Below are 26,376 nucleotides of genomic sequence, written 5' to 3' on the forward strand. Positions count from 1 at the left end.
TTGCTCTTTCAATAAGGATTACCTTTATTATGAATGCTTGAAATTTTAAAACATCAGTAACATTTTGAAAGTAGCCTGGCTATTTCATTTCATGCATTTACACATAATAAAAGTTACTAACTCATAATTTATCATTAGTTTTATTTTTACAAATATCTTTATCGTTATTGATCAAGTGATATGAAAATGACCCTTATTCAAGTAAAATAAAATAATTCCATGTCACATTGCCTGGTCTTATACTTTTAACTACATACAGTGGATAGATGGATAGATAATGTCGTTGTAGGTCCCTGAGAACCACTACCCAGCCTGTTTTAGTTTTCCCTCTCGTCCAACACACTTGATTAAAATAATCAGGATCGCTTCTGCAAAGCGTGCTGCTGAGCTACTGTATTCTTTGCACCATAAGGCGCACTGGATTATAAGGCACACCCTCATATGTTTTTTTTTTTAGAAATTATTTCATATATAGGGCGCACCGGATTAAAAGGGGCATAAAATAGAAGCTATACCGCAACAAACTGAGGTTGACTAGGGTTGCGGTATGCATCCACTAGCCAATAACCAATAAGCCCTCAGTAAACAATCGCGTTTCTCAAACTATCACCTATAAAAGTGATCGGAACTGACTAAAGTTCGATCTAACACATTGGTACTGCTTACTTATGTTTCCCTTCCATATCGATCCGTAAATTTACTCGAAACATTAACGGAGCAGCCTATTTTTAAATGAAATAGCCTCGTGCGTATAGCAGCTAACACTATAGCATTAGCCACCCGCAAACTCTCATGAGCCTTAGCTCGTAGACTCCCATGAGCCTCAGCAAAGTATCATGGCGGCCCCCTTTAAACAATCACATTTCTCAAACTCTCTCACATCAAAGTGATCGTAACCGACTAAAGACTCATTGGTGCTGCTTATTTACGATTCCGTTGGATATTGATCCGTAAACGTACTTGAAAACATTAACGGAACAGCCTATTTTGAAATGAAATAACCTCGCGGGTACAACAGCTATTCAGTGACGCCCCCTGACCACGGTTGCCGTAATGCTGGGATGCGATGCAACCCTGTAATTCACTTGTTGTACTAAAACGTACTGAAACATATTGGCAGAGCGCCTTGTACAACCAGTATGGATCAACAATTTCATCAACTGATCCATATATAAGGCGCGCTGCATTATAAGGCGCACTGTGTTTTCATTTGAATCACATATGTTGGAGGAGAAAGACATCTAAACCTGGCTGGTTAGGGGTTTTCAAGAACCAAACTTGGACACCCTTGCTTAGACGAGAGCTAGATGGATACTTCATAACTTAAGGGAATTTTACTACACACAAGAAACAAGTTCTGTCATGGAGAAGTCCTGCAGCTTCCTCCCTAAAGTGTGTGTTTGTACGTGCACGAAATGCCTCCTCCCTATTTGCAACAATGACACTTTTGAAACATAATGCAGATCAAGTATGTATAAATACAGTGTTGAGGTTTACGTTTAATTATAGTCCAGATGACACACGTTAATTACTACATTATTTGGTGGCCATTGGGTTAGTAGTGCAAACCCTTGTCAGACATTTGCTTTATGCAGTAAATGCCAACTGAGCCCTCCAATGTAAATTCTATTGTTACCTCAAATGATAGTATCATGTCTTATTTCTCCTTCGACTTTTAAATTTCCTGTAGTGTGTAATCTGTATCTTTGCTCATTTGCTCAATGTCAATGTTGGATTTTTTGTCATTTATTTTTTTTCTCCGCAATTATTGTCCTGTGCTTGCATTACAGATTGAATGTAATCTTCAGCAAATTTGATGAAGTTCAGAGATCTGGGAACATGATCCCCTCTTCAGGCTCAGGTGAGTTTACGGCCTTGGTGACATTCAGTAAAAATAATAATATTGTTGCCATTCACTAAAAATAACTTTTGGGAGGTTTTAACCATTGACATCTGTCCTTTTTTCCTCGCCATTAACATCTCAATGGGAAATAGACGAGATGAATTTCATGAATTTTGATGTGTACTGTAACCTGGTATCATTTGGAGGCAGTTTGTATCGTTAGTATAGATGAGCCAATCTCAACAAGCTCAGTATAGTTGAGAAATGAAAACATTCCACTCGCCTTGTATTGCCACGCTCTCATCAAGATGGGCATGTCACAAAAAAATCGATATTTATGATGAATATATCTTATGATAATGAGAGATGAGTGTCAACATTATTCACCTAACTACATCCCCGTCGTCATGTGTTTTTCGGATCTCAAATACATTTGGGATCAGTTAGGGATCTGAAAAACATGGGAAATCACAAATACATTTGTGGATCCGAAAAACATGTGAAAACACAGATGTCGTCGTGTGACTAATTTAGACAAAAAACTCTCCCTTGCAAATAAAATGACAGATTAAGACCGACACATAAGGTTGGTGTAAAAGAAAGATGGAACTGAATAACAGTCAAGAGGTTCACAATTGGAATCTTGACTCAGACCCATTTGTGTGGTGTTTGCATGTTCTCGTACTTGCTTGGGTTTTCCTCTGGTATTCCAATTTCCTATCACAGACAGTAATGTGTGAAAATACGCGGTAGGTTAAATGAAGACTTTAAATGTCACAGTCTGAGCGCTAAAGGTTGTTTAATAATTGATCACAATAATTTACGTGACAACACTGCCTAAGGTCATTAACGGGCTTCTGCAAAGCTTACTGATGATCTGATAACTTGAATCAGGTGTGTTGGAGGAGGGGACCCAAACATGCAGAATAATTCTTCTCGAAGACCGGAGTCGGTGACCCCTGCTGTAGAGCGTTTATAAATATGCAAAGATACAAAACAATTATTTGTACAAAAATATTTACTAAAATAAAAACATTTGGTCTTGGTTTTGTTCTGAATGTTTGGATAGGATTCTGCTGTCCTTGAATGCAGTGATGGCTCGAGTCTAGTGGGATAAAGTGCCGTTGGCCACCCCAAAATCTTGAAAAATCATTCACCAATTGCCCCTAGTACATATTTCCTTGAACAAAAAGCTGTTAAGCAACACTTTATCAAATTTACTTGAAATCAAACAGCAGCTTGTTTGATTGATTTTTACCGTGTTTGATCAATTAAAGATGAATTTTAAAATGCCCCTTGTGTCTTTTCATCTGTTATGTATGTGGTCTTCAAATATAAAAGTTTGGATACTCTTCTGATTTAGTCTTTAAATCCATGAGCTTGATGGCAACGCTATTTAGCATCTGTGTTATTTAAGTTTTATGTATTTTCTACTTCACTTGTAAATGTATCAGAAAAAAAAAATCTCCTATGATACTCTGTTCAACTGTTGTTGTTGTATAAATTTAGATGTTAATGTTCTATGTTACTATTGCACTGCAATGAGGATGAAATAACGAATTGGGGAGGGCTGCTGAAACTGAGTGGAGAGATCATAGGGAAAGGCGTGAGGGAGGGCTGGTGAGCAAAACAAAGCAGCCATTTCTCTAGTGCTGAACAGTGCGTGAGAGCGAGAGAACCCAGAGAGAAGGGTGAGAGTGGCTGTGAGCTGTGGAGTGGCTTTGGCATAGCTGCACCATGACAGCAGGAGAAGGTAAGACTCAAAAGAACATGAAATTTGACATTCTGTTCACTGTACTGTGGTCAGATTGCAAACATATTAAGATAAATGTCCTACAGTACAGGAATGTTGAAACTGCTTTTGTTATATAATTTGCACAAGTACGCAGCTGCGAATGGCCATCCTGTCATGCAAAGATGCTGCTTGGTAAATAAAACGTGAATGTACCTTGGTTTAAATGAGGAAATAGTCGTTGATGCAATTTGTTCCAATCCTGAGTAAACATGGTTGATGGTTTTCACCTGTATTGCTGTAAAGCTGCACCACTTAAAATAGGCACAATATACAAAACTATGCATGTTAGGATAACGTTAATACTGGTGACGAGTCCAAGGTGAATGGGCTTCATCTCACTAATGGTGACAAGCCATACACAAAATATTTTGGGGGTGTTTGTGCAAGAGATTCAGAGCCTGATTTACCCAACGTTTGTAATGTTAAAACAGGTGCAGACTTGATTGCTCAGGCAAGCAGATATTGATTTATTCTTTAAATCCTTAAAGGCAGGTGCAAACTGGCCCTGATGTATGTATTGATGACTGGTTACTGTGTCGAAGACGAGGCGTAGGCAAAATAAGAGCCGATGGGGGTGTATATTTTTAAAGAATAGCAATTTGGTAACTTCTGGATGAATTTAGACCTAACTCAAGTATGGCGCTACACCGAGGCAATCGGAATTTAGTACTCTCAATTTAGTACGCTCTTCTAGAGATCTATAGTAAATCAGGTCCTTTTTGTAATTTTTTAATTTTGGTTTTATTAGATTATATTAGATTTGAATAAAGACATAACAGTTATCCTACATAAATACTTTTTTACAACAGTCGTTTCCTTGTTCTTGCTTACAGTATACTGTAAGGTGAGTGATGAAAAATTGTAAAATTGTAAAACTGTAAAACCTTTGATGCTTGTGTGCTGCAAGCCAAAGACCTCCTTGACATTTACCTTTGAAATTCCAATAGCAAAAATTAGACATAGTACAACACACTTGGTTAATTGTCTTCTGTGACTGCATGAAATGGTCATCCAGTTAGGTTTCAGAATCCTGTCAATGCATAATGCAAATTATGGACTCTTTATAATCTAAGAATAGCTGGTCAACCAGAATCTGTAAACTGCGTACTTTGCTGCCACGGCAGCCGCTTTCAGTTCTTCTAATGAAGTCATTTGATCTGCACACGACATAGCTTTCTGAAGGATTAAAATGATGTATGTATTTGTGTGGGTGTATGCCTGTCTATCTGCTGCTATTGGCTGCTGGAATGAGTGGAGGAGAGATTTCGTTTGAATCCGGTTATACAACCTTTTCAGCCATTTTAAATACCAAAAGAATGCTTTTTCTCTCTACTTTGAAAATATGTAGAGTATAGTATTCAAAAGCCTTTAGGATGAGGCCCAAGCAAGGAGAAGCAGTGTAGTGTATGTATGTATGATCCGTCAAGTAACACTGCCAGCTCCTTGCATGATTTACATTTTTCTATACAAATTTTAGCACGCAGGTATTGCTTTGACAATGTAGGTATGTAATCAAATATTGTGTGATACAAACTAAATGCTGTTTTTTGCACAATCATGGACTTTCTTCTGTGTGCCCTTCTGTCTCACTTCATTATGGAGTGTGAGGAAAAAGACATTTCATTGTTGTTTGGGGCTCAGTGTGTCTGCTGTCTATGAACACCTTCATGACTGAGCTTTTCTTTTAATTTGCATGTTTGCACAAGTTATGATGATGTTTGGAGCTCAGTGTGTCTGCTGATTATGAACACCTTCATGACTGAGCTTTTCTTTTCATTTGCATGTTTGCACAAGTTGTGATTATCAGCCTTTTTACGGTGCAGAATTTGTTTTGGGTATCAGAGCAGCTGTCTAAAGAGCTGCCATTGGTCACTCGCAGTATTGAACCAGCATTAATTAGTTTTTTGTTATTATTATTATTATTATTATCCATCCATCTTCTATACCGCTTGTCCCCACGGGGGTCGCGGGTGTGCTGGAGCCTGTCCCAGCAGTCATCGGGCAATAGGCGGGGGACACCCTGAACCGGTTGCCAGCCAATCGCAAGGCACACAGAGACAAACAACCATCCGCACTCGCACTTAGGCCTACCAAGCATGTTTTGGGGAAGTGGGAGGAAACTAGAGTGCCCGGAGAAAACCCACCTGGGCACAGGGAGAACATGCAAACTACACAGGTTGGGCCAGCGGTGGAATCAAACCCGCACCCTCCCAACTGTGTGGTGAACGTGCTAACTAGTGTTCCACCGTGACACCAATTATTATTATCAATATTATTAATTTTGATGGTTGCTAAGTATCTGTCAAAGTCAGGCATTTTAATTACATGGGCATTTGAGTCTTGAGTATGAGTCAGTGCTTGTTAGAACAGGTCAGACATTAGCTTTAGAAACTTGCATAGGTAAGTGAGATTTTTTTTTTGTATCGTAAATTGAGTGCTCAGACTACCGACAGACTACTTAGACGGATGCGAAGTGCAATACTGTTGAATATATTAGATCATTACATTCGCTTTATTGTGAAACAACGGGAAAGTAATGTGTCGCTCATTAGTCACTTGTCTTGGTCAATACTATTCAGATATGAAGGAAAGTGTGCACAGGCTAGTTATTTTTGAAATACAGCACGTGGTAATATATTTAATTCTCAGTTGAAATGACCCCTTAATTAGCAAGATTTATGTGTAGTGATCTTACTATAACACTGATCACCTTGTCATCTGTCTTTATTATATAACCTCTGCAGCTGCTTGCTACATCACATGTGGTTCAAAGATCGTTCACGAAGGAATGTTGGGGTAAAAAGACTTTTGAAATTTGGCTCCAGCAAAATAGTATAGAAATGTGTGTGTTGAGAACAGGGCATATATAATTGCTGTAGTTTACACTTTAAAGTGTACCCTGACTCCTAGTGGACATCTCTGCTAACAGTGTCTTCGGTCCCTATGCATCATTATCATGGCCCTGCAGCTTTTTCCTCATTGGTCGAAGTGAGGTTAGGGGAACCAATACGATTTCTGCTGTTTTAAGGAAAAGAGTAAACATGCTAATTCATTGAGGGGTGCCATGCAGCTTCTTTTGTCAACAAATGCTTTGTAACACAAATGACAAAATAGTGATCTCACATTAAGAGCTCTTCTCTTCTCACTACTGTGTGTCAACCATCGTGAGTCACACAAACGCACACATACACCGTCACACACTTTTACACACATATTGATAACCTTAGAGAGGCAGGCTTTAAGGGTTGGGTTTTCTGGCGCTGAGAGAGCCAGCCGAATGCAGAACGGGCACGCATATAGCCACACAGTTACTGTGGGAAAGAATCATAGTACAGTATTTAGTCCAAAGCAGAGATGCTGAGGAAGCTAGTGTGCAAGAAGATCTGCTCTAGTAAGAATGATGTCCTTTTATATTGTTCTCTTATTATTTGGGTGTTGTTTTCTCTCTCCTCTTCCTGTGTTTTATCTTGTCCTGCTGTCCATTATTGTCAGCTTTTTTGCCAAACCATCAGTCTTTCTCTCTTGCTGTATCTCATTCTCTTCTAAGTGGACCTGTTGCCTTATGCACTACTTTTTTTTCTTTTTAAATGTTTGGGAATGGCAGCCCAGAAACGTGTTTTGCTTATTTATGTTCATAAATCAGACTATTGTACTCTGGATTCTATATGTGTACTGTGATGTTATGTGCTTTATGAACAATGAGAAATATACAGTGCAAAGGGGTGGACCTCAATCAGAAACAACACATTTCTCTCAATAATTTATTGTTGCTAAAGGGCATTGTTAAAAAAACACATTGCGAAAAAATGCATTTTTACTAATGAACCTTCAATTGTGTTTTGAGAAAAAAATTACTCTTCCTCCTAGCCACTATACACTGTCATATCTGCTTAAAGCTAATCCCTGTGTGAATAGTCATGTAGCTGATAGGGCTGTGTATTTATGCACGTCTGCCATACTCGATTAAGGTCAGCTGGATGGTTAGATAAATCCTAAATAGACACATGCACACGGCCTGACAAACCGATTCAGGAACACCCTTTCGTGGATTGTACTACAATGTTTTGTCGTGTTTATATTGTACTACAACGCAGAGCTGAGTCACTGAGCTGATAAATGAGGAGCGATGTGATGCAGTTCAGCATGAAAACTCATTCCAAGTAAAAAGAGCATTGTATGAAAATGTCTATCCTTTGTGTAAAACAATGAGTGATGAATTGTTTATTGGCTATACTAAACACACACATTTTTATTTGTACAAATTTTGAACTCTTAAAATGTTTGTTTTACAGATAAGAATTTTGAAGATGAAGACTCAGTTGATGGAGGCCGGTCCTCCTCTTCCTCATCCTCCAAAACACCTAGTGTCAGGCGGACTGTAATGACTGCTAGAAGACCCAGCTCAGCAACCTCAGCTAAGGCCACAGGTGAGTGTGAAAGTACGTGTCGGTGTATGTGTGTGTGTGCGCGCGCATGACCTGTCAATTATGTCAGACATGTCTATAAATTTTCTTGTAATATTTAAAGGTAAAGAAGCAGCTGCTGGTGCCGTTGATGAAGAGGATTTCATCAAATCTTTTGAAGATGTGCCGTCTGTCCAGGTATTTGAGGATATGACAGCATCGTTCAGACCACAAATGGTTTGGATAGTAAAAACAAAACTAACCCTAACCCTCCTATCACCAGATTTACTCTAACAGAGAGCTGGAAGACCAATTGGCGAAGATTAGAGAAATTCTGTCAGATGACAAGCATGACTGGGAGCACAGAGTGGTCGCGGTAAGTCAAACACGTGCACGCGCAACACTTGCTACCTGCATACTTTTCCAATTCAAATTAATCCGAATGTGAGTACCAGACACCTACAAATACACACCAACACGTTTGAGGTGAGGTGAGAGGAAAATAAGGTAAACATTGTCTCATATCCGTTTATTGTGGTTCCCTTTTAGCTGAAAAAGGTTCGCTCACTCATGCTGGCTGGCGCAGCAGAATATGAAGGTTTTCCTCAGCAACTGCGTCTGTTGGAGGCACCACTCAAATTGTCAGCTAAAGATCTACGCTCACAGGTGGTCCGCGAGGCCTGCATCACTCTAGGGTATGTTGAAAAAGTGCAATTCGATCTGATGAGTTCCTATTTTTTTTTAAGGACAGTTTTTTCACCAAGCACGACCTGTTCTTCTCCAGTGGTTAACCTTGTTCAGTATAAAAAAAATGTCATACCAAGATTGTATAAAGGAGGGTTTCCAAATCAAGAATAATAATGCATTGACGTGTACTTTTAAGTTTCACATGGGCATAGGAAGAAGTTAACCTTACCCCTTGACTCTGACATATATAGAAAATTACATGTTTTGGGTTCCTATCAAAGTTAGAAAAATGTTGCGATAAAGTAAAACTGTAATGTCATTATTAATTTCATTTATCAGCCAGTACTCTTACTAATTACAATTTCTTTCAATAATATACAGAGGTATCAAATCCATGTCCAGAAAGTAGAAACCCTGTCCCAGTTTGGCTTTAGCCACAGGCTTTTCTACTCAACCTTCAGATAAAAGAGCTCCCGGGAAGCCGGTTAAATAATTAAAGCTAAACAATAAAAAACTACCATAGTACTGTTGTTGTTTTATTCATTTATTTTTTTCTGGACCTTAGTTAGTTAGTTAGTTTATTGTTTAGCACATATTATATCAATAACTGTGCAAGGAGGGAGACGAAGCCTAGGGCTTGTAAAGAGCTCCACTCCTTCTAGACCTAGACTTGCCACCTTCTTTTTCAAGTTACTTGGGCAAACACCAGATGCAACATTTGAGCACTTACAATGTCTCATCCTTTGTGGTCACCAGCGTGACTAAATTTATTATCCCTCATTCATTCAGTTTGGACGAGTGTCCAACTCTAGTATGGTCCTGGTGGTTTTGAACTTCTATTTATAAAAGCCATTGTTCTCATTAGGACCTTAAAAAGAGCAGAACATTTTCTCTACCCTTTCCCAGATTAGTGCCTTTCCTAATAATGTCCAATCAATGGACTCCAATTAAGATGTAGAAACGTACTAGGATGATCAGTGGAAACTTGATGCGCCTGAAATAAATTTTCAGCTACATATCAGAATCAGAATCAATCTTTATTTGCCAAGTTTGAGCATGCCAAACAAGGAGTTTGACTCCGGTACATCTCGGCCTCTGTCCAACATTTAGGTAGCTAACAACATTCAGGACGACATGTGCAAAAATTGACAATTATTCTCAAACATCCCCTGATCTTAAACTCCCAGGAGGGCAAAAAAACCTCAAAACTCCTACTAGGGAAAATGAGAAACCTTGAGAAGAGACCTCAGATGGGAAGATCCCTCTTCCAGGATAACCAGGCTGCAATGGATGCAAAGAGGACACATAGTACACATTATATGGACAATCCAAAGGTAAAGCATCGAGAGCAGGATGTTATTGCACAGTAATGACTCTGAGACTCTATGAGTGGTGTGAGTTTATCAGAGCGACAGCCTGGGGGAAGAAGCTGTGTCTGTGTCTGCTGGTTCTGGCGCACAGTGCTCTGTAACGCCGTCCGGAGGGGAGTAGTTCAAACAGACTGCGACCTGGGTGAGAAGGGTCTGTAGAGATGTTACTTGCACGTTTCCTGGACAGGTACAAGTCCTGGATAGATGGGAGGTTGGTCCCGATTATCTTTTCTGCAATCCTGATTGTCCGTTACAGTCTGTGCTTGTCTTGTTTGGTGGCCGATCCAAACCAGATAATGATGGAGGTGCAGAGGATAGACTGGATGATGGCAGTATAGAAGGTCTTCTGCAGCTCCTGTGGCAGGTTGAACTTCCTGAGCTGTCTCGGAAAATACAGCCTCTGCTGGGCCTTCTTCCAGAAATGTGGCTGGTCCATTTCAGGTCCCGAGAGATTGTGGATCCCAGGAACTTGAAGGTGTCTGTGGAGAGAATAGTATTACTTTGGATAGTGAGGGGTGGAAATAAGGGTCACTCCTGAAGTCCACTGTCATCTCCACGGTCTTGAGCAGGGTCAGCTCCAGGTGGTTTTGGCTGCACCAGTGGACCAGCCGCTCCACCTCCTGTCTGTACGCAGTCTCGTCGTCACCGTCCCGGATCAGTCTGATGAGAGTGGTGTTGTCTGCATACTTCAGGAACTTCACAGAAGAGTCGCCTGAGGAGCAATCGCTAGTGTAGAGAAAGAAGAGCAGTGGGGAGAGGACGCCCCTCTGGGGGGCACCAGTATTTGTTGTCCGGGTGTCGGATGTGATGGTCCCCAGCCTCACATGCTGCCTCCTGTTGGTCAGGAAGCCGGTGATCCACTGACAGGTGGAGGCAGGCACCGCGAGTTGGATGAGCTTCTGGTGGAGGATGTCAGGAGCGATGGTAATGAACGCCGAGCTGAAGTCCACAAACAGGATCCTGGTGTACTAGAGATGCACCGATCCGACTTTTTCAGTTTCGATACCGATACCGATGCCGTGGCTTTGCGTATCGGTCGATACCCGATACCGATCCGATATTATCGTTGACTTAACAAGCTACATAACTCTACATGTGGAACAGAAAAGACCAAAGGCAATGGCATCAGGCAGACTACACAGTTCTTTGGTCTAAATTAGGGGTGTCCAAACTAACGGTCCAGTTTTTATTGTCCAGTTATAATTGAACATGGCCCGCACAAGAAGCTTGAGCTCAGCTTCTCAGTTTCCACACTAGATGGAGCCCGCCACACAAAGCGTTTGACGTCCCATTAACACCCCCCCGGAAGAGAAGCGAACACGCAGCGTTTGACATCCGATTAGCCTCCCCCCCCCCCCCCCCCATTCGGGAGAGAAGCGAACGCGCAGCCTTTGACGTCCCATTAGCAACCCGAAGAGAAGCGAACGCGCAGGGTTTGACGTCCGCTTAGCAACCCGGGGAAGAGAAGCGAACGTTCGCTCCATGTTTGCGTTTGTTTAGAAAACTCTCGTGGCATGCGGCACACGTGCTGCTGACGTATGACGTAGCCCGCGTCCCAATAGATTAAGGAAAGTATCGGCTGACAGATCGGCTGCATTTTCCGATACCCGATCCATCTATTTTGTTGATATCGGGGCCGATATCCGATCCAGATATCGGATCGGTGCATCTCTATGGTGTACGTCCCTGGGGTGTCCAGGTGGTGTAGGATGTAGTGCAGTCCCATGTTGACCGCATCGTCCACAGACCTGTTTGCTCGGTAGGCAAACTGCAGGGGGTCGAGCAGGGGGCCCGTGATGACCTTCAGGTCGTTCAACACTAACCTCTCAAAGGATTTCATGAGCACAGATGTCAGGGTGACAGGTCTATAGTCATTCAAACCTGTGATGGCGGGCTTCTTGGCCACCGGTACGATGATGGAGCTCTTGAAGCACGAGGGCACCTCACACAGCTCCAGGGAAAGATCTGTGCAAAGGTGGGTGCCAGTTCAGTTGTTCAGCGCAGACTTTCAGGCAGGAGGGTGACACGCCGTCTGGGCCTGGTGCCTTCCTGACCTTTTGTCTCCGGAACATCTGACACACCTCCTCCTCGCGAATCTGGAGTGCGGGCGCGGCTTCTGTAAGAGAGAGAGAGTAGGTGATAACGATGATGGAGGTGTGGACAGGGTGCTTATGGGGGGAGGTTTGTATGTTGTGTTTGTCGATTGTGATGCAGGAGGTCCTGTTGTGTGGGTGGACCGTTCAAACCTGCAGTAAAACCTGTTTAGCTGGTTTGCAAGCCTTGGGTTCTCCACAGGACGGGGGGGTTGGTTCTTGTCCCCCGTGATGCTCTGTAGACCTTTCCACACTGTTGAGGGATCAGGATTGGCAGAGAGGTGTCTCTCCAGGCTCTCCCCATAACACCTCTTGGCTTTCCTGATCTCTCGGTTCAGTGTGTTCCTGGTCTGCCTGAACAGGTCCCGGTCCCCACTCCTGTAGGCCTCCTCCTTGGCTTTGCGCTGCATCCTGAGGTTTGGTGTAAACCAAGGTTTGTCGTTGTTGTACGTGCAGAAAGTCTTAGTCAGCACACACAAGTCCTCACAAAAGCTGATGTATGATGTGGCAGTATCGGTGAGTTCATGCAGGTCCGAAGTTGCAGCTTCAAAAATCCCCCAATCGGTGCAGTCAAAGCAGGCTTGGAGGTCCTGCTTTGACTCCACTGTCCACTTCCTCACAGTCCTCACCACAGGCTTAGAAGTTTTAAATTTCTGCCTATACGTATATTATACAGTTATTAACTGTTGACCTCAAATGGGAAACTACTTTACAAAATAGTTAAATTCCAATGAATTGGGCTAATGAAGATATGAATTGCTCTGGTGTGAAATAAGCAGCAAGCCTGACCAAAATCATTATTCATTTACATTTTATTACAACCCTGATGAAATGGAACATACTTAAAATGAAAAACGCTATGAGTAAATGAATGGACTGTAGATGTGGATGGACTTAACGATTTATAACTGTTTGGACCCCAAGGTAGGGCCAATGTATCATGGAATGTAACAAACAGTTTTTTATCAAGTAATAAATGAAAACATCATCCAACGTATAAAGAACAAGTAAAGGAAAAGATGGGCCAAACAAGAGTGCTCCCGATGAACAGGGAAAAAAAGGTAAAAATGCTGTCTCACGAACTGAAAGAATTAATCCAAAACTACAGCTCTTACAACAAGTAATCACCCCGGCAAAAATAGGAGCACGATGAAAAAAATAGTAAGTGGAGGGTTGTAGGCAAGACTTCAAAAACAAAATGGATCTCTATTGTTCTTGCATTGTGTCTCCCACTCTCATGTTCAGATGACAACCCCGTTCAGAGCCTGAAAATGCAAAGTCCCAGACTCAATTGATGCTTACAATCAAATACAATAATCTTAGATCACTTATGTCATTCTTTTAAATTTTTTAATAGCCTAGTTGCAGACCTAATATTAGGATGGGTTGACAAAAACATTCTTTCAAACGTTTTGGAATTTTAAGATAAAAGGGATGTTGCACAAAATTGCTACAGGAAAACTGCTTCATTCCTTGCATTATCTGATAGACTCTACAAAGAAGAAAGCCACGGGTTCTAATCACACAATCTCCCCCCTCCCTCCTGTCATTCAGATATTTATCATCGCTGCTGGGTAACAAGTTTGACCATGGAGCTGAGAGCGCCATGCCTATACTCCTGAACCTTGTGCCCAACAGTGCCAAAGTCATGGCCACATCTGGAATGGCTGCTATCCGCCTCATTCTCAGGGTGAGCTGTCACGACACGGGAAATACTGTTGTTCATTCTCATATCTTATGTATTGCATGATTACCGTTTTTTTCCGTGTATAGTGCGCCCCCATGTATAATACGCACCCTAAAAATGGCATGCTGATGCTGGAAAAAAGCCTGTACCCATGTATAATACGCACCCAATTTTTATGAATTTTTTTTTTTATGAAATTCTTTTTTTTTTTTTTTCTTTTTTAAGTCCTAATGATCATAGGGAGGCAATGGGTCCTATTTTTATAGTCTTTGGTATGGTCTTAACTAGGCTGGATGTAATTCTTTTTGTTGGTGTTGATTTCTCCGACTGCCCATAAACGCACCACCGCGCTCCGTGCGCGCACGGGAAAGAGGCGTGCGGACGTGAAAAAGGCGGCTCTGTATGGGAGAGACGTTGAAGAGGAATAAAAACACCCTTGGAAACCAAAACTTGGTGATTTCAAGTTTCATTTCGAGGGACATTTGTCACGTCTCGTCCCCAGTTTTGCTATGTGTCTAGGTTGCCATAGTTTCTGTTCGCGTCGCCCCTCTCTTCCTGTGTCACCTCAATCGATGTAACGTGTTTTGTATTTAAGTCCCGTCTGCCCCTCGCTCACCGTCGGATCATTGCATGTGTTACTGTCATGATGTCTGTTTGCTTTCTGTTCCTGTCTTTGGTAATGTCACCCTGTCTTTTTGTTCCACGACTTTGTCGGTCAGTCCTGTTGTTGGTTTGGTTTTCTAAAAAAAATAAAAAATAAAAAAAATAAAAAAATAAAAAAATTAAAAAATTTTTGTACCCATGTATAATGCGCACCCCAGATTTTAGGACAATAAATTCGTTGAATTTTGCGCACTATACACGGAAAAAAACGGTAAACCATATCATCCAGCAGGCACAGATCTCAAATATTTTTTCCCTCCTGGGAAAACCAAATTACCGTTTTTTTCCATGTATAATGCGCCAAATTTAACTAATTTATTGTCCTAAAATCTGGGGTGCGCATTATACATGGGTACAATTTTTTTTAAATGTTTTTTTTTTTTTTTTTTTAAGAAAATCATGGTACAACAATTTTTGAAGAAAATCTTGTCACGGATGGAGTGTGGAAAGGAGCAGGGCGACCAAGTGCAGCTTGGACCAGGGTTCAGACGCTTGCTCGATCACCTGCTCGTTTGCTGTCACAATGTACCCTACACAAATCCAAAACATTTGTTGCGGCTCTGAGTCACGACGAGGGGCAAGTTTTGGTTTCCAAGGGTGTTTTTATTCCTCTTCAACTTCTCTCCCATACAGAGCCGCCTTTTTCACATATCCGCACGTCACTTTCCTCTTTTCATTTTAACCTAACTGATCGCGGTGGTGCCTTTACGGGCAGTCAGAGAAATCAACGCCAACAAAAAAAAATACATCCAGCCTAGTTAAGACCATACCAAAGACTATAAAAATGGGAACCATTGCCTCCCTGCTTGGCACTCAGCATTAGGGGTTGGAATTGGGGGGTTAGATCACCAAATGATTCCCGAGCGCGGCGCCGCTGCTGCTCACTGCTCCCCTCTCCCCCAGGGGATGGATCAAAATCACACGGGGATGGGTCAAATGCAGAAGACAAATTTCACCACACCCAGGTGCGTGTGTGACGATCATTGGGACTTAAAAAAAATAAATAAATAAAAAATTTGGGTGCGTATTATACATGGGTACAGGCTTTTTTCCAGCATCGACATGCCATTTTTAGGGTGCGTATTATACATGGGGGCGCATTACACATGGAAAAAAACGGTAAAAACTAATTTGTCTGTTTTGATATGAATTATTTTGTTTTACAGCATACACACTACCCACGTCTTATCCCTATCATTACAAGTAACTGCACCTCCAAATCAGTTGCAGTCAGGCGGTAAGGTGACCTTTTTAACATTCTAGGGAAATAAGCTTCTTTGAATTAAAATGATCTGCCTTATTTTAAAATCTTCAATATTTATTTTTTGTTAATTAGGAACATTGAAATCGTTTTAAATACACTGTTGTGAAATGATCAATGTTTTTAATGGCATTCATAACCCCAGGTATTTGGTTTTATAATATTTCTGTATAGTATCAAAGTGTTATTTATTCAAAACTTTGGTTCCATTCCAGACGTTGTTATGAATTTTTAGAACTGATGCTCCAAGAGTGGCACACTAGTACATTGGAAAGGTAAGCAACATGGTTTCTTGAATACAGTATATCCTCTATGTCCTTTACAAAACATCCATCCATCCATCCATTTTCTGAACCGCTTAGTCCCCACGGGGGTCGCGGGTGTTCTGCAGCCTATCCCAGCCGTCATCGGGCAGTAGGTGGGGGACACACTGAACCGGTTGCCAGCCAATCGCAGGGCACACAGAGACAAACAACCATTTGCACTCGCACTCGCACCTAGGGACAATTTGGAGTCTTCAATCAGCCTACCAAGCATGTTTTTGGGATGTGGGAGGAAACCGGAGTGCCCGGAGAAAACCCACGCAGGCCCGAGGAGAACATGCAAACTCTACACAGGGAGGGCCGGAGGTGGAATCGAACCCGCACCCTCCTAACTGTGAGGCGGACGTGCTACCCAGTGCGCCACCCAGTGCGCCACCCAGCCGCCCTTTACAAAACAAATATTCATAAAATTGCTGGCTGAGTTTTTCTCCTCTTCCCGCTCACGTCATTGCTTTTGGGTTCATTAGCAGTTGATGAGGTATGGTGCGCCACTCACGATGGCCATTAAATTGATAAATTCTGCTAGTTTTAATCACCAAATTGGAAAATCACATTGGTCCCTCACGTTAATTATCATGAAACCACCTCTGGGACTTTAAAAGGCGTGTGAAAACCGGTCCCATTCCTTGTCGACAACCAGGGGAAAAATCTGGAGACTGACGACAAGAAAGCAATACAACTACTCACCATGTTCCCTTGCTGTCGTAGGCATGTGGCTGTTTTGACTGAGACCATCAAGAAAGGCATACATGATGCCGACTCAGAGGCCAGATCGATTGCAAGAAAGTAAGTATTAAATGAGAGTTATGGCTAAGCTCTGACAATTCTTTAGGACACGTGAAATTTTTTTACTCAAAATGATTTTGCTTGTCCTTGTCATTAGGTGTTATTGGGGTTTCCATGGCCACTATAGCCGAGAAGCAGAGCATCTCTTCCAAGCGCTGGAGTCCACATATCAAAAAGCACTTCAGACTCATTTGAAGAGCTCTGACAGCATTGTGTCTCTACCCCAGTCGGATCGTTCCTCGTCATCTTCCCAGGAGAGTCTGAAGTAAGAAGAAGTGTCCTGTCATTTTAGCCAGATTTTTCTGTAGGTTTTGCCAGGCTAAATTTTTTTTCTTCTGATTTTTGGGAGAACAGCACAGGAGTGTAAATATCAATTTTAAATCACCATCTGTTGAATTTGAGGACTTGGATTGTTTTGTATGTGAATGTTTTTGTGCCTGTGTGTGTTTGTGTGTGCGCGTGCGTGTGTGTGCGTGCGTGCGTGCCTGTGTGTGTGCTTGTTAGTTCATGCACAATCAAGAAAATATTCTCATTTTTTTGTGTCCATTTTGTTGTCATGTTCACACATTCGTTTGTCCAGCAAGGATCCTTAACAATGTTGCTATTTCTTTTCATTTCAGCCGACCCCTCTCTGTGAAGACTGTCATTGGAGGCAGCATAGGGAGAAGTAAGCACTTTTGCTTCTTGAGTTACAAGTGTCCTAATTAATTAATGACTATCCTATGTCTTCTGCATTAATAAAAAAATTGGAATCAGCATTGTTTTTCAGTACAGAATTGATAATTTCCGCAGAAAATGTGTCCAAATATAAAGCGCAAAGCATACATTCTGTATGTGCAGAAGGAATGAGTCTACTGTTGTTTTAGAATGCTTACTGATACTGTAAACCTGCAAACAAACCGTTATCTGAAACAGTGTAGGAGTTTGTAAAAGAATACGTTTAATAAGGAGTTTATATTCCTCTAAAGCTGAAGCGATTGTCTTCTCTTGTCTCAGCTAAACTCGTTAGTACACGGATGCCCATTACATCGGGTTCCCTCCAGCGTTCGCGTAGCGACGTCGATGTAAATGCTGCATCCAGCGCCAAGTCAAGAGTGTCTACTGTTCCTGCGTCTCCGGCATTCAGCTCAGCAGCTGCCCTTCCACCTGGATCCTATGCATCATTAGGTAATCCATTAATTATCTCCATTAACTTTCCAAAGTTAAACTAATACTTTAGCATACCTGATCCATTAGTAATCCATTAGTTCTCTCCATTAATTTTCCAAAGTTAAACTATTACTTTAGCATGCCTGCATGGCAACCTTTGTTTAATGTTAATTAAAATTAAATTAGTAACCAGTCAAACAGTATTGTATAAAATGCTCCCATTTTTTCTGTTTTTTCTTATAATGTTCCACTACTTTGCTATCTCATACAAACAGAAGACACAATAAATAACTAAAGAGTTGTAAATTCTCCCCTGTATTAATTTATTGATAAAAAGAGCTTCCAAATACCATAATCATGCTTTTTTTTTTTTCTTTTTTTTTAGTCCCGCAGGGAGTATTAACAGCTATGAAATTTCCAGTGAAACTGTTCAGTGAGCAGGAACGGCTTTAATAAAATGTTAACACTTGACAACGGCTATAGTAAGCACTCCTACAGTTTAATAAAAAAACAAAGACACTTCACTAAGACTACAAGCTTGTACAGGTTGTGTTTAACATGTCCCAGGCCGAGACTGTGTGCTGTGTGAAAAATCCTTGCCTGTCCTGCTTCACTCCAGACGGTCCATAATAGCAGATATTAACAACTTTCCTTGCCCACTCAATTCTTTCCCGCGTAAACTAACATTTTCCTCTTTACCGCTTCTCCCACTCGTTGCTGCCTTGCCTTTCCTAAATGCCCAAAAGATGGCACCCCTGGTAAAAGTGATGGTAAGACTTATGTGTTTATCCATGTTAGTGTTTGCAGTTTTGCAAATTGTACTGACAATTTTGTATGTCTTCTAGTAAGCTGTCTGTTTACGTCCTTAAGTCCTTTTTGTCGTCTCTTCTCCTCATTCCTTCCAAGTGATTGTAGGTTGTGTGGAACTGCATGGACTATCTCTGCATGGACTTTCCATAACCCAGACAATAATAGCTTCAGTTTCCTACAAAAATGTGTAATTGTATTTAACCCCCCATGTATCTGTTGTCATTTTCCCTATTTGTCTCAATACTCAAAATTTTGGAGACGAAAATTAACAGCCTTCTAAAAGCCTCACTGTGCTACCCTTTAAATCAGTGCTTCTCAATTATTTTCTGTTACGCCCCCCCCTAGCAAGAAGAAAACTATTCGCGCCCCCCCTCCCCACCGTGACTATCCTAACTTGTCTTGTAAGTCGTAAAATGTCGCAAACGTGACAGAAGTAACAATGAGAGCGCCACTGCCCCATGCTGTAGTAAAGGCGCAATTACACTTTATTCTAGTACTGCCAAAAAAAAAGCCTGTTCCCCAGGGTCACACGCGCCCCCCCAGGTATAGCACTGCGCCCCCCAAGGGGGGCGCGCCCCACTATTTGAGAAGCACTGCTTTAAATGAAGAATATCTCTAGAATAAGTTACCGTATTTTCCGCACTATTAGGCGCACCGGATTATAAGGCGCACCTTCAATGAACGGCCCATTTTAAAACTTTGTCCATATATAAGGCGCACGGGATTATAAGGCGCCTAAAATAGAAGCTATACTGCAACAAACTGAGGTTGACTAGGGTTGCGGTATGCATCCACTAGCCAATAACCAACGAGCCCTCTGTAAACAATCGCGTTTCTCAAACGATCTCCTATAAAATGATCGGAACTGACTAAAGTTCGATCTAACGCATTGGTACTACTTACCTATGTTTCCCTTCCATATCGATCCGTAGATTTACTCGAAACATTAACAGAGCAGCTTATTTTGACATGAAATAGCCTGGCGCGTATAGCAGCTATCGTTATAGCATTAGCCATCCGCAATTTCCCATGAGCCTCAGCTCGCAATCTCCCATGAGCCTCGGCAAAGTGTAAACAATCGCGTTTCTCAAACGATCTCCTATAAAATGATCGGAACTGACTAAAGTTCGATCTAACGCATTGGTACTACTTACCTATGTTTCCCTTCCATATCGATCCGTAGATTTACTCGAAACATTAACAGAGCAGCCTATTTTGAAATGAAATAGCCTCGCGGGTACAACAGCTATTCGGTGACGCCCCCTGACTAAAACGTACTGAAACATTTTGGCAGAGCACTGTGTACAACCAGTATGGATCAACAAATTCATCAATTGATCCGTATATAAGGCGCTCTGCATTATAAGGCGCACTGTGTTTTTTTTAGTAAAATGTAAGTCATTAGGTGCGCCTAATAGTGCGGAAAATACGGTACTTCATATAAGTTAACTAGTTAATATTACATCATAAAGCAACAGCGACAAAAATTAACAGCCTTCTAAAAGCCTCACTGTGCTACCCTTTAAATAAAGAATATCTCTAGAATAAGTTACTTCATATAAGTTAACTAGTAATAACTTAACTAGTTAATATTACATCATAGAGCAACATTTTGACCTTATGAGCTCAAAAACTACAGTTGTATCAATTTTTGTGCCTTTACAATAGTCAATAATCATTCTCATTCTTGCTGTCGTTTGCGTTGGTGTCAGAACTGGCTCAGTGAGATAAAGCTCTGTTGATTACATCATTTTTGTACATGGGAAAACCAAATAGGAGCCGCTCTTACAGCCTCTTATTTTAAGTTACACTTTTCAATTATATCCATCCATCCATTTTCTGTACAGCTTGTCCCCACGGGGGTCACGGGCATGCTGGAGCCTATCCCAGCAGTCATCGGGCAGCAGGCAGGGGACACCCTGAACTGGTTGCCAGCCAATCGCAGCTTTTCAATTATAGTAATCATAAAATCTGAGTATAAAGTACGTTGAGATAAATACCCCATCATGTTTCTAACCTTCATGTGGATGTCATGTCTGCATCACTATCAAAAGTCTGAGTTTGGTCTCAGCTCCGACCTGTGTGTATTTTCCATGTTCTCCCTCTGCCTACTATATGGGGTTTCTATGGGCACAGTTTTGCCCCACATTCTAAAAACAAAAATGTGTGGTTAATTAAAGTCGCAAGATTTGCTCCTGAGTATGACTGTGAGTTTTCTGTAATCAAATGTGTACTCTAGCTCATCCATCACCAGTGAACAATCTACAAAAAAAAGATGGAAAGATGGATAGTCTGAAAATGAACCTAATGAACCCGGTTTATTCGTCCTCCAAGTTTGGATTTCTTTCAGGACTAGTCCATCCTCTTCAATAAGGCTCCCCAATGTTGTCTTTTTCACGTTTAGTCCAAGGGTTGAATCAGCCATCTATAAATGGCATCTTCTTACGACATCTCTTTCTCCTTTCTCCTGGACTCTGGTGCCTCCCATGTCATTCAGGTCGTGTTCGTACCAGAAGGCAAAGTTCTGGCAGTGCAAGCGGAGCCAGTCCTTCAGTGGTAGACAGTCGAGGTCGGAGCCGGGCCAAAGTGGTTTCTCAGTCTCAGCGTATGTATACACTGAATTTAATTCTCGCAAAAGTTGTATCATCATTAGTCTTGAAATTCATTCATTCATTTTGTGATCCACACAGTGTATATTGATAAAGTGTGAACTTTTTCTTAGCTCTGTTATTATGTATGCGCCACCACTCTCTAACAAGTGTGTGTGTGCATGTGCGTGTGTGCGTTTGCGTGTGCGTGTGTGTGCGTTCGTGCGTGCGTGTGTGTGTGTGTGTGTGTGTGCGTTCGTGCGTGCGTGCGTGCGTGTGTGTGTGTGTGCATGTCTTTACCATGTGTATGCTTGCATTTTGAGTTGAATTATGGCTTTGTTTTGTACAGATATATTCTTTTTCCTATTCTGTCATTGGAACCAAATCCACAGTCATTTAAAGTGGTGCCCTATGATTTCTGTGATGCAGTATAATAATACAGAACAAATCTGATTGATCATCAAGCATTAACATACGAAAACCAATTTATCTCTAGCAAGTTGCAAAGAAATTAGCTAAAATACAGTCTTCTATTGCTTAACAGTTGAGTTTCAGTTACTGTATCTCAAACTTTAATATGTGTCAGTCAGACGGTTATAAAAAACAACAACAGTGTTTTATCTGTTAATGGTTAGGAGAAAATAAAGGTCTATTGCCGATCATTTGTTATCACTTGTTCAATCATTCAACTAATACATAAATACATATGAAAACTCACAAATATTAGGGATATTGGGATGCTGACAGTATGCATTTGTTTCTAGTTAGAGTAGAAACAATCAGTTGATTACTGAATTAATTGTCAACATCGCAATCAGCCACAGGTCATGTAACTGACAAAACTTAAATCATATACAGCTTCTAGATTTCATAGGGCCCTCTGAGTGCATGCTGCATAAAATCAATAAACATAACCCTTTGTCTCATTTTGACCAATCTCCAATTGTCCTGCCTATTGCTTCCATCATTCAGGATCCAGATCAGCCAATCCCATCAGTGGTAAGGCTTCATCCAATCACAAGCTAAAGCACTATCCCCTGATCCTAAACAACTTTGCACTGCTTGATTCTTTAGAGTTTTTTCTTTCAGTTCACCACTGTGCTGCATGCTGTATTTATGAACGTTGGTGTGTTGAGAAGATGGCGAGAACCTCAAATTTGCCCATGCCAATTGTCTTGCTTTTTATGTTTGTCTGGTAGCCCTTGTCACATTTCCATCCCTACTTAGAGCTCATACCCCATCTGTGTGAATCGATTCAGTTCATTTTCTGTTTGTCTCACATTTACTTGTTGCTGAAATCACAGCGTATCAAGCTCCTTTGCATTTCAAGAAGACATGGACAGTATATTACATTTACTGTACGAATGGAATACATGCATATCTATTTCTCATATTAGTTGGTACACGTTATTGACAAATTCTAGTTAAGGCAATAATACTCTTGGTAGTAAAATGTGGTCTGAACTTCATCTAAATCACAGGAATAAACAAAGCATTGTAGTTTGAACAGTCACAAAGCACATGAAATCTGATTTTTACCACTTATGCGGTATTGAATTCTTTACTAAACATTTTTGTTCATACAATTGTTTTTTATGATAAGTAAACGATCGTGTTAGGGATATGTTGTACTTGCATATACGTACAACTATTCAAGTTATGGATTGCACTAAATGTGTACATCCCTCCAATAATGTGATTTGATACATATCTCGATACATTATATGCAATGATTAGATTCAGTTAGATTCCGTATGGTTTTGATTCGATATGGTACAGCTCAATTCAAGAGGGTACATCATACCCTCAAGATTTTGTTGTTCCACAAAATTAATTAACTTGTCAGTGCTGTAAATGTAACATTTCCTTCCAAGCGATACGTATTTCGAAGCCGAAGAAATGCTCAGTATTATTTGGAGCTTTTGTCATGTTTAATAACATGTGACAGCACGTAGTAAACACGTTCCAAAGCCCAAACTATTAAAGTTACGTAAATTCAAAGAAACAATATCATTAGCAGCATCAAACCTATTTATTTATGTTATTTCTTTATAATTTTTGACAAGTAGAAGCTATTGCATAAAGAGACAGATTCATCTTTTTTGTGTACCGATTCACTCACACCTTTTTAAATTAAAACATGGTTTTCGCAAGTCATTGGCACCGGCTTTATTAGTTATTTACAATCGGTTTAATGCAAAATACTCATTAGTTTTCTTCAATATTTGTACACATTAATGGATTCAAGTTGTGAGCATTTTCTTCTTTCAGGCTTTCTCACTACTTTGTTGTTAATTATTGTTCATGCTTTTTGTACATTGCGGATACCTGTATGTTTATGCCTGTGTATTTGTCAACAGCTGGCAGTCGCTCCAGCTCCCCGGGCAAACTGCTTGGACACGGCAGCTACGGTCGGACCCCTCGGGCAACAGTTTCTGCCTCTAACACACCAGCTGACAAACGCAGTAGGATTCCTCGCAGCCAAGGATGCAGCCGAGAGACCAGCCCAAGTCGAATGGGCTTAGGTATGCTCGGACACTTATGCACAAAATTTGTATAGCCTGCTGTTTTCCCTTACTTGGACTGCATTATGATTCTGCAAAACTGACTTTTGTGGTAAACAAGAAAAGTCAGAGCCTGAACCTATTACGACATACATTGGTTACAACAGAGCATGTTTATCTACAATGTGTAGCTAACATACAGTAAAATGGGTTGATCCTTTCTTATGGTTATTTTGAGAGATTTTGTCGATTAACTTTAGTTATGAATGTTTTGAAGGGGTAGTGCAACTTAAATTTCGATGCTGCAGCTAAATGGATTGGAAATGAATTTTGTCTGTGAACTAAAGCAATTTTTGCTTGTTGGGCAACAAGTTATATATTTGATGCGTTTATTCTATACTTTTCTGTTTTGACACAGGGCAACTTTTTTGGGCTTGCATTTGTAACTGTACACACAATATAACCTTTTAACGTTTGGTTTGCTGTGTATCAATTTACTCTTATATCAGGCTTACTATTTTTTGGTTATAACCCCCGAATGTCTTTGCATTGCTAATTTGCCATGCTTTTTTGTTTCATGCAAATTGTGTTGCGATTCATTTAGGAAATAACAGATCATCTTGAACACATTTTATTGTTACTATCAGTATTACAATTAGAAGACAGCAGCAGCATGATGCACCGCATTTTATTACCATTCAATCCAAAAAGCTGTTTGAGTTGATCTCTTATTCCTCATCTCCGCCTGTCTAACATTTCTTCATGAATGCATACTGACATTTGCACCTAACTTGTTGTCCTCACAGCCAGCTTGTGTGGTAAAAAACCTCTTCTCCCTGCTGCTCTTCCCTACCGCACGCTAGCCCGGAGCCGCATACCCCGCCCCAGCATGAGTCAGGGTTGCAGTCGCGACACTAGTCGCGAGAGCAGCCGCGACACAAGCCCAGCTCGTGGCTTTACTCCTCTGGGTAAGTATCTGTGTGCTACCAACTGTCCAGGAACAACTGGTGCAGCCCAGATGTCCCAAAGAAACACAAAATGCCACATGCTAATAATGATTTTGTCTGAGATCGAAAACATACCCAACTGTCTGCACATTCTTGCACTGTGTGGGTCCTCTCTATGCATGCTCTAAGTTGGATTCTTTTGATCGAGCAAATAACTTATTGAAAAGTAAACTAACAACTTGAACTTTCTAACTGGTATATGGAGGTATATGGGACCATCTTGAGTCATTTCAGGAGTGGCTTCAATACTCACAATCCATGGTTTTAGCGTCATGGAATCTGCTTTCATTTTGTCTCCCACATGATGGCCAGACCAGTTCTAATTTGTTTGTGATGAAACTTAATGAACCCAAAATAAGGATTAGTAATAATCAATCATTATCGAATCATTATTTCACAGAAATTAATCATTTCTGTGGTGATATAGACCCAAGGAACTGTTATCATTTAGTTCAAATATGTTTACTGCTAGATAATTCACTGTTTTTGAATATGAAAAGAAATAAGAACAAATCTGGCTAATGAGAGACAATGAAGCAGTATGAAAAGGCAGATGAAAGTCATAGCCCACAGTCATAGTCAATTTTAACATGAACGGTTACCTTTTTGACATGTACATTTTTACTTTTTCTTTCAGTCACTTAATCACCATCCCAGTGCGAATTAGTACACAATGTGGATGTAATGTTACATTACAAAAAGCAAGCATTTTTAAATGCCTATAGTCCCGCCCTCCAGAACAAAGGACATCTGGATATAAACTAAAATAGATTGAGCGACAATAAAATATGTGATTTGTCACCCTGTCCCCATATTGCCAACTTTTCCTGTACCCCGCAGCTTCCCGACGGCATTCCCGTTCAACAAGTGCTCTCACAGCTGACCCTCATGGCCAGTCAGGTGACCTGCATGAATAGATATCCCAACCCACCAGCCCCTCTTAGTTTTCCCCCCAAACCCTGTGTCATATCCGCCCGTTGTCTGTTGTACTTGCATGCTTTGTGATAACTGCAGGCAAGACTTGGAAGATTTTAGTCTTAAATTTTAGTTGGAAAAATAAGAATGATGAGCTCGGCATGTTATGATAAGCAGGTCAATTATTAGAGTCCTTCTGAGACAAGAAGACTCAGCATAATTATTGTTTTTGGTCATTTAACGGGTTATAGGCTGCTGTTTTTCAGATGTTGATGGCATGGGCCTATGTTGTGATGTTGTTCGTTGTTTTAATTTGGGACAGATCTATGATGTTTTTCCATCTTTAGTGCATTTTTTGGTCCGTCGTCTTTGGGAAATCAGGGTTTAGAGTTTTTCCTTTTGTTTAGCACAAAATATTTGTTATTTCTCCAGAACACTGTTTCAATCTGAAAGGTTGACATAATGCCAATCTTGATAATAATCGCCTTCAAT

At 40.9% G+C, this 26,376-nt stretch overlaps 1 protein-coding gene across 45 annotated transcripts in view; it reads left to right on the top strand.

Annotated features, from left to right (window-relative positions):
* The window catches only part of clasp1a (cytoplasmic linker associated protein 1a), a 76,784-nt gene that overhangs the window by 25,913 nt on the left and 24,495 nt on the right, over window positions 1-26,376 (top strand). For 12 of the 45 annotated variants that reach the window (XM_061286255.1, XM_061286249.1, XM_061286262.1 and 9 more), the window contains 17 exons: window positions 1,791-1,861; window positions 7,931-8,077; window positions 8,166-8,239; window positions 8,325-8,417; window positions 8,591-8,736; window positions 13,746-13,881; window positions 15,708-15,778; window positions 16,018-16,077; window positions 16,834-16,911; window positions 17,009-17,176; window positions 17,532-17,578; window positions 17,908-18,078; window positions 21,368-21,475; window positions 22,431-22,457; window positions 23,819-23,983; window positions 24,769-24,930; window positions 25,810-25,869. In XM_061286255.1, coding sequence (XP_061142239.1) covers window positions 1,791-1,861; window positions 7,931-8,077; window positions 8,166-8,239; window positions 8,325-8,417; window positions 8,591-8,736; window positions 13,746-13,881; window positions 15,708-15,778; window positions 16,018-16,077; window positions 16,834-16,911; window positions 17,009-17,176; window positions 17,532-17,578; window positions 17,908-18,078; window positions 21,368-21,475; window positions 22,431-22,457; window positions 23,819-23,983; window positions 24,769-24,930; window positions 25,810-25,869 — 1,784 coding nt within the window. Of the gene's footprint in view, window positions 1-1,790; window positions 1,862-3,458; window positions 3,597-6,871; window positions 7,030-7,930; window positions 8,078-8,165; window positions 8,240-8,324; window positions 8,418-8,590; window positions 8,737-13,745; window positions 13,882-15,707; window positions 15,779-16,017; window positions 16,078-16,833; window positions 16,912-17,008; window positions 17,177-17,531; window positions 17,579-17,907; window positions 18,079-21,367; window positions 21,476-22,430; window positions 22,458-23,818; window positions 23,984-24,768; window positions 24,931-25,809; window positions 25,870-26,376 lie in introns of those variants that run through there. The other 33 variants (XM_061286275.1, XM_061286277.1, XM_061286288.1 and 30 more) reach the window with 16 other exon arrangements.

This window comes from Syngnathus typhle, linkage group LG9, assembly GCF_033458585.1.
Source record: "Syngnathus typhle isolate RoL2023-S1 ecotype Sweden linkage group LG9, RoL_Styp_1.0, whole genome shotgun sequence".
Classification (NCBI taxonomy): Eukaryota; Metazoa; Chordata; class Actinopteri; order Syngnathiformes; family Syngnathidae; genus Syngnathus; species Syngnathus typhle.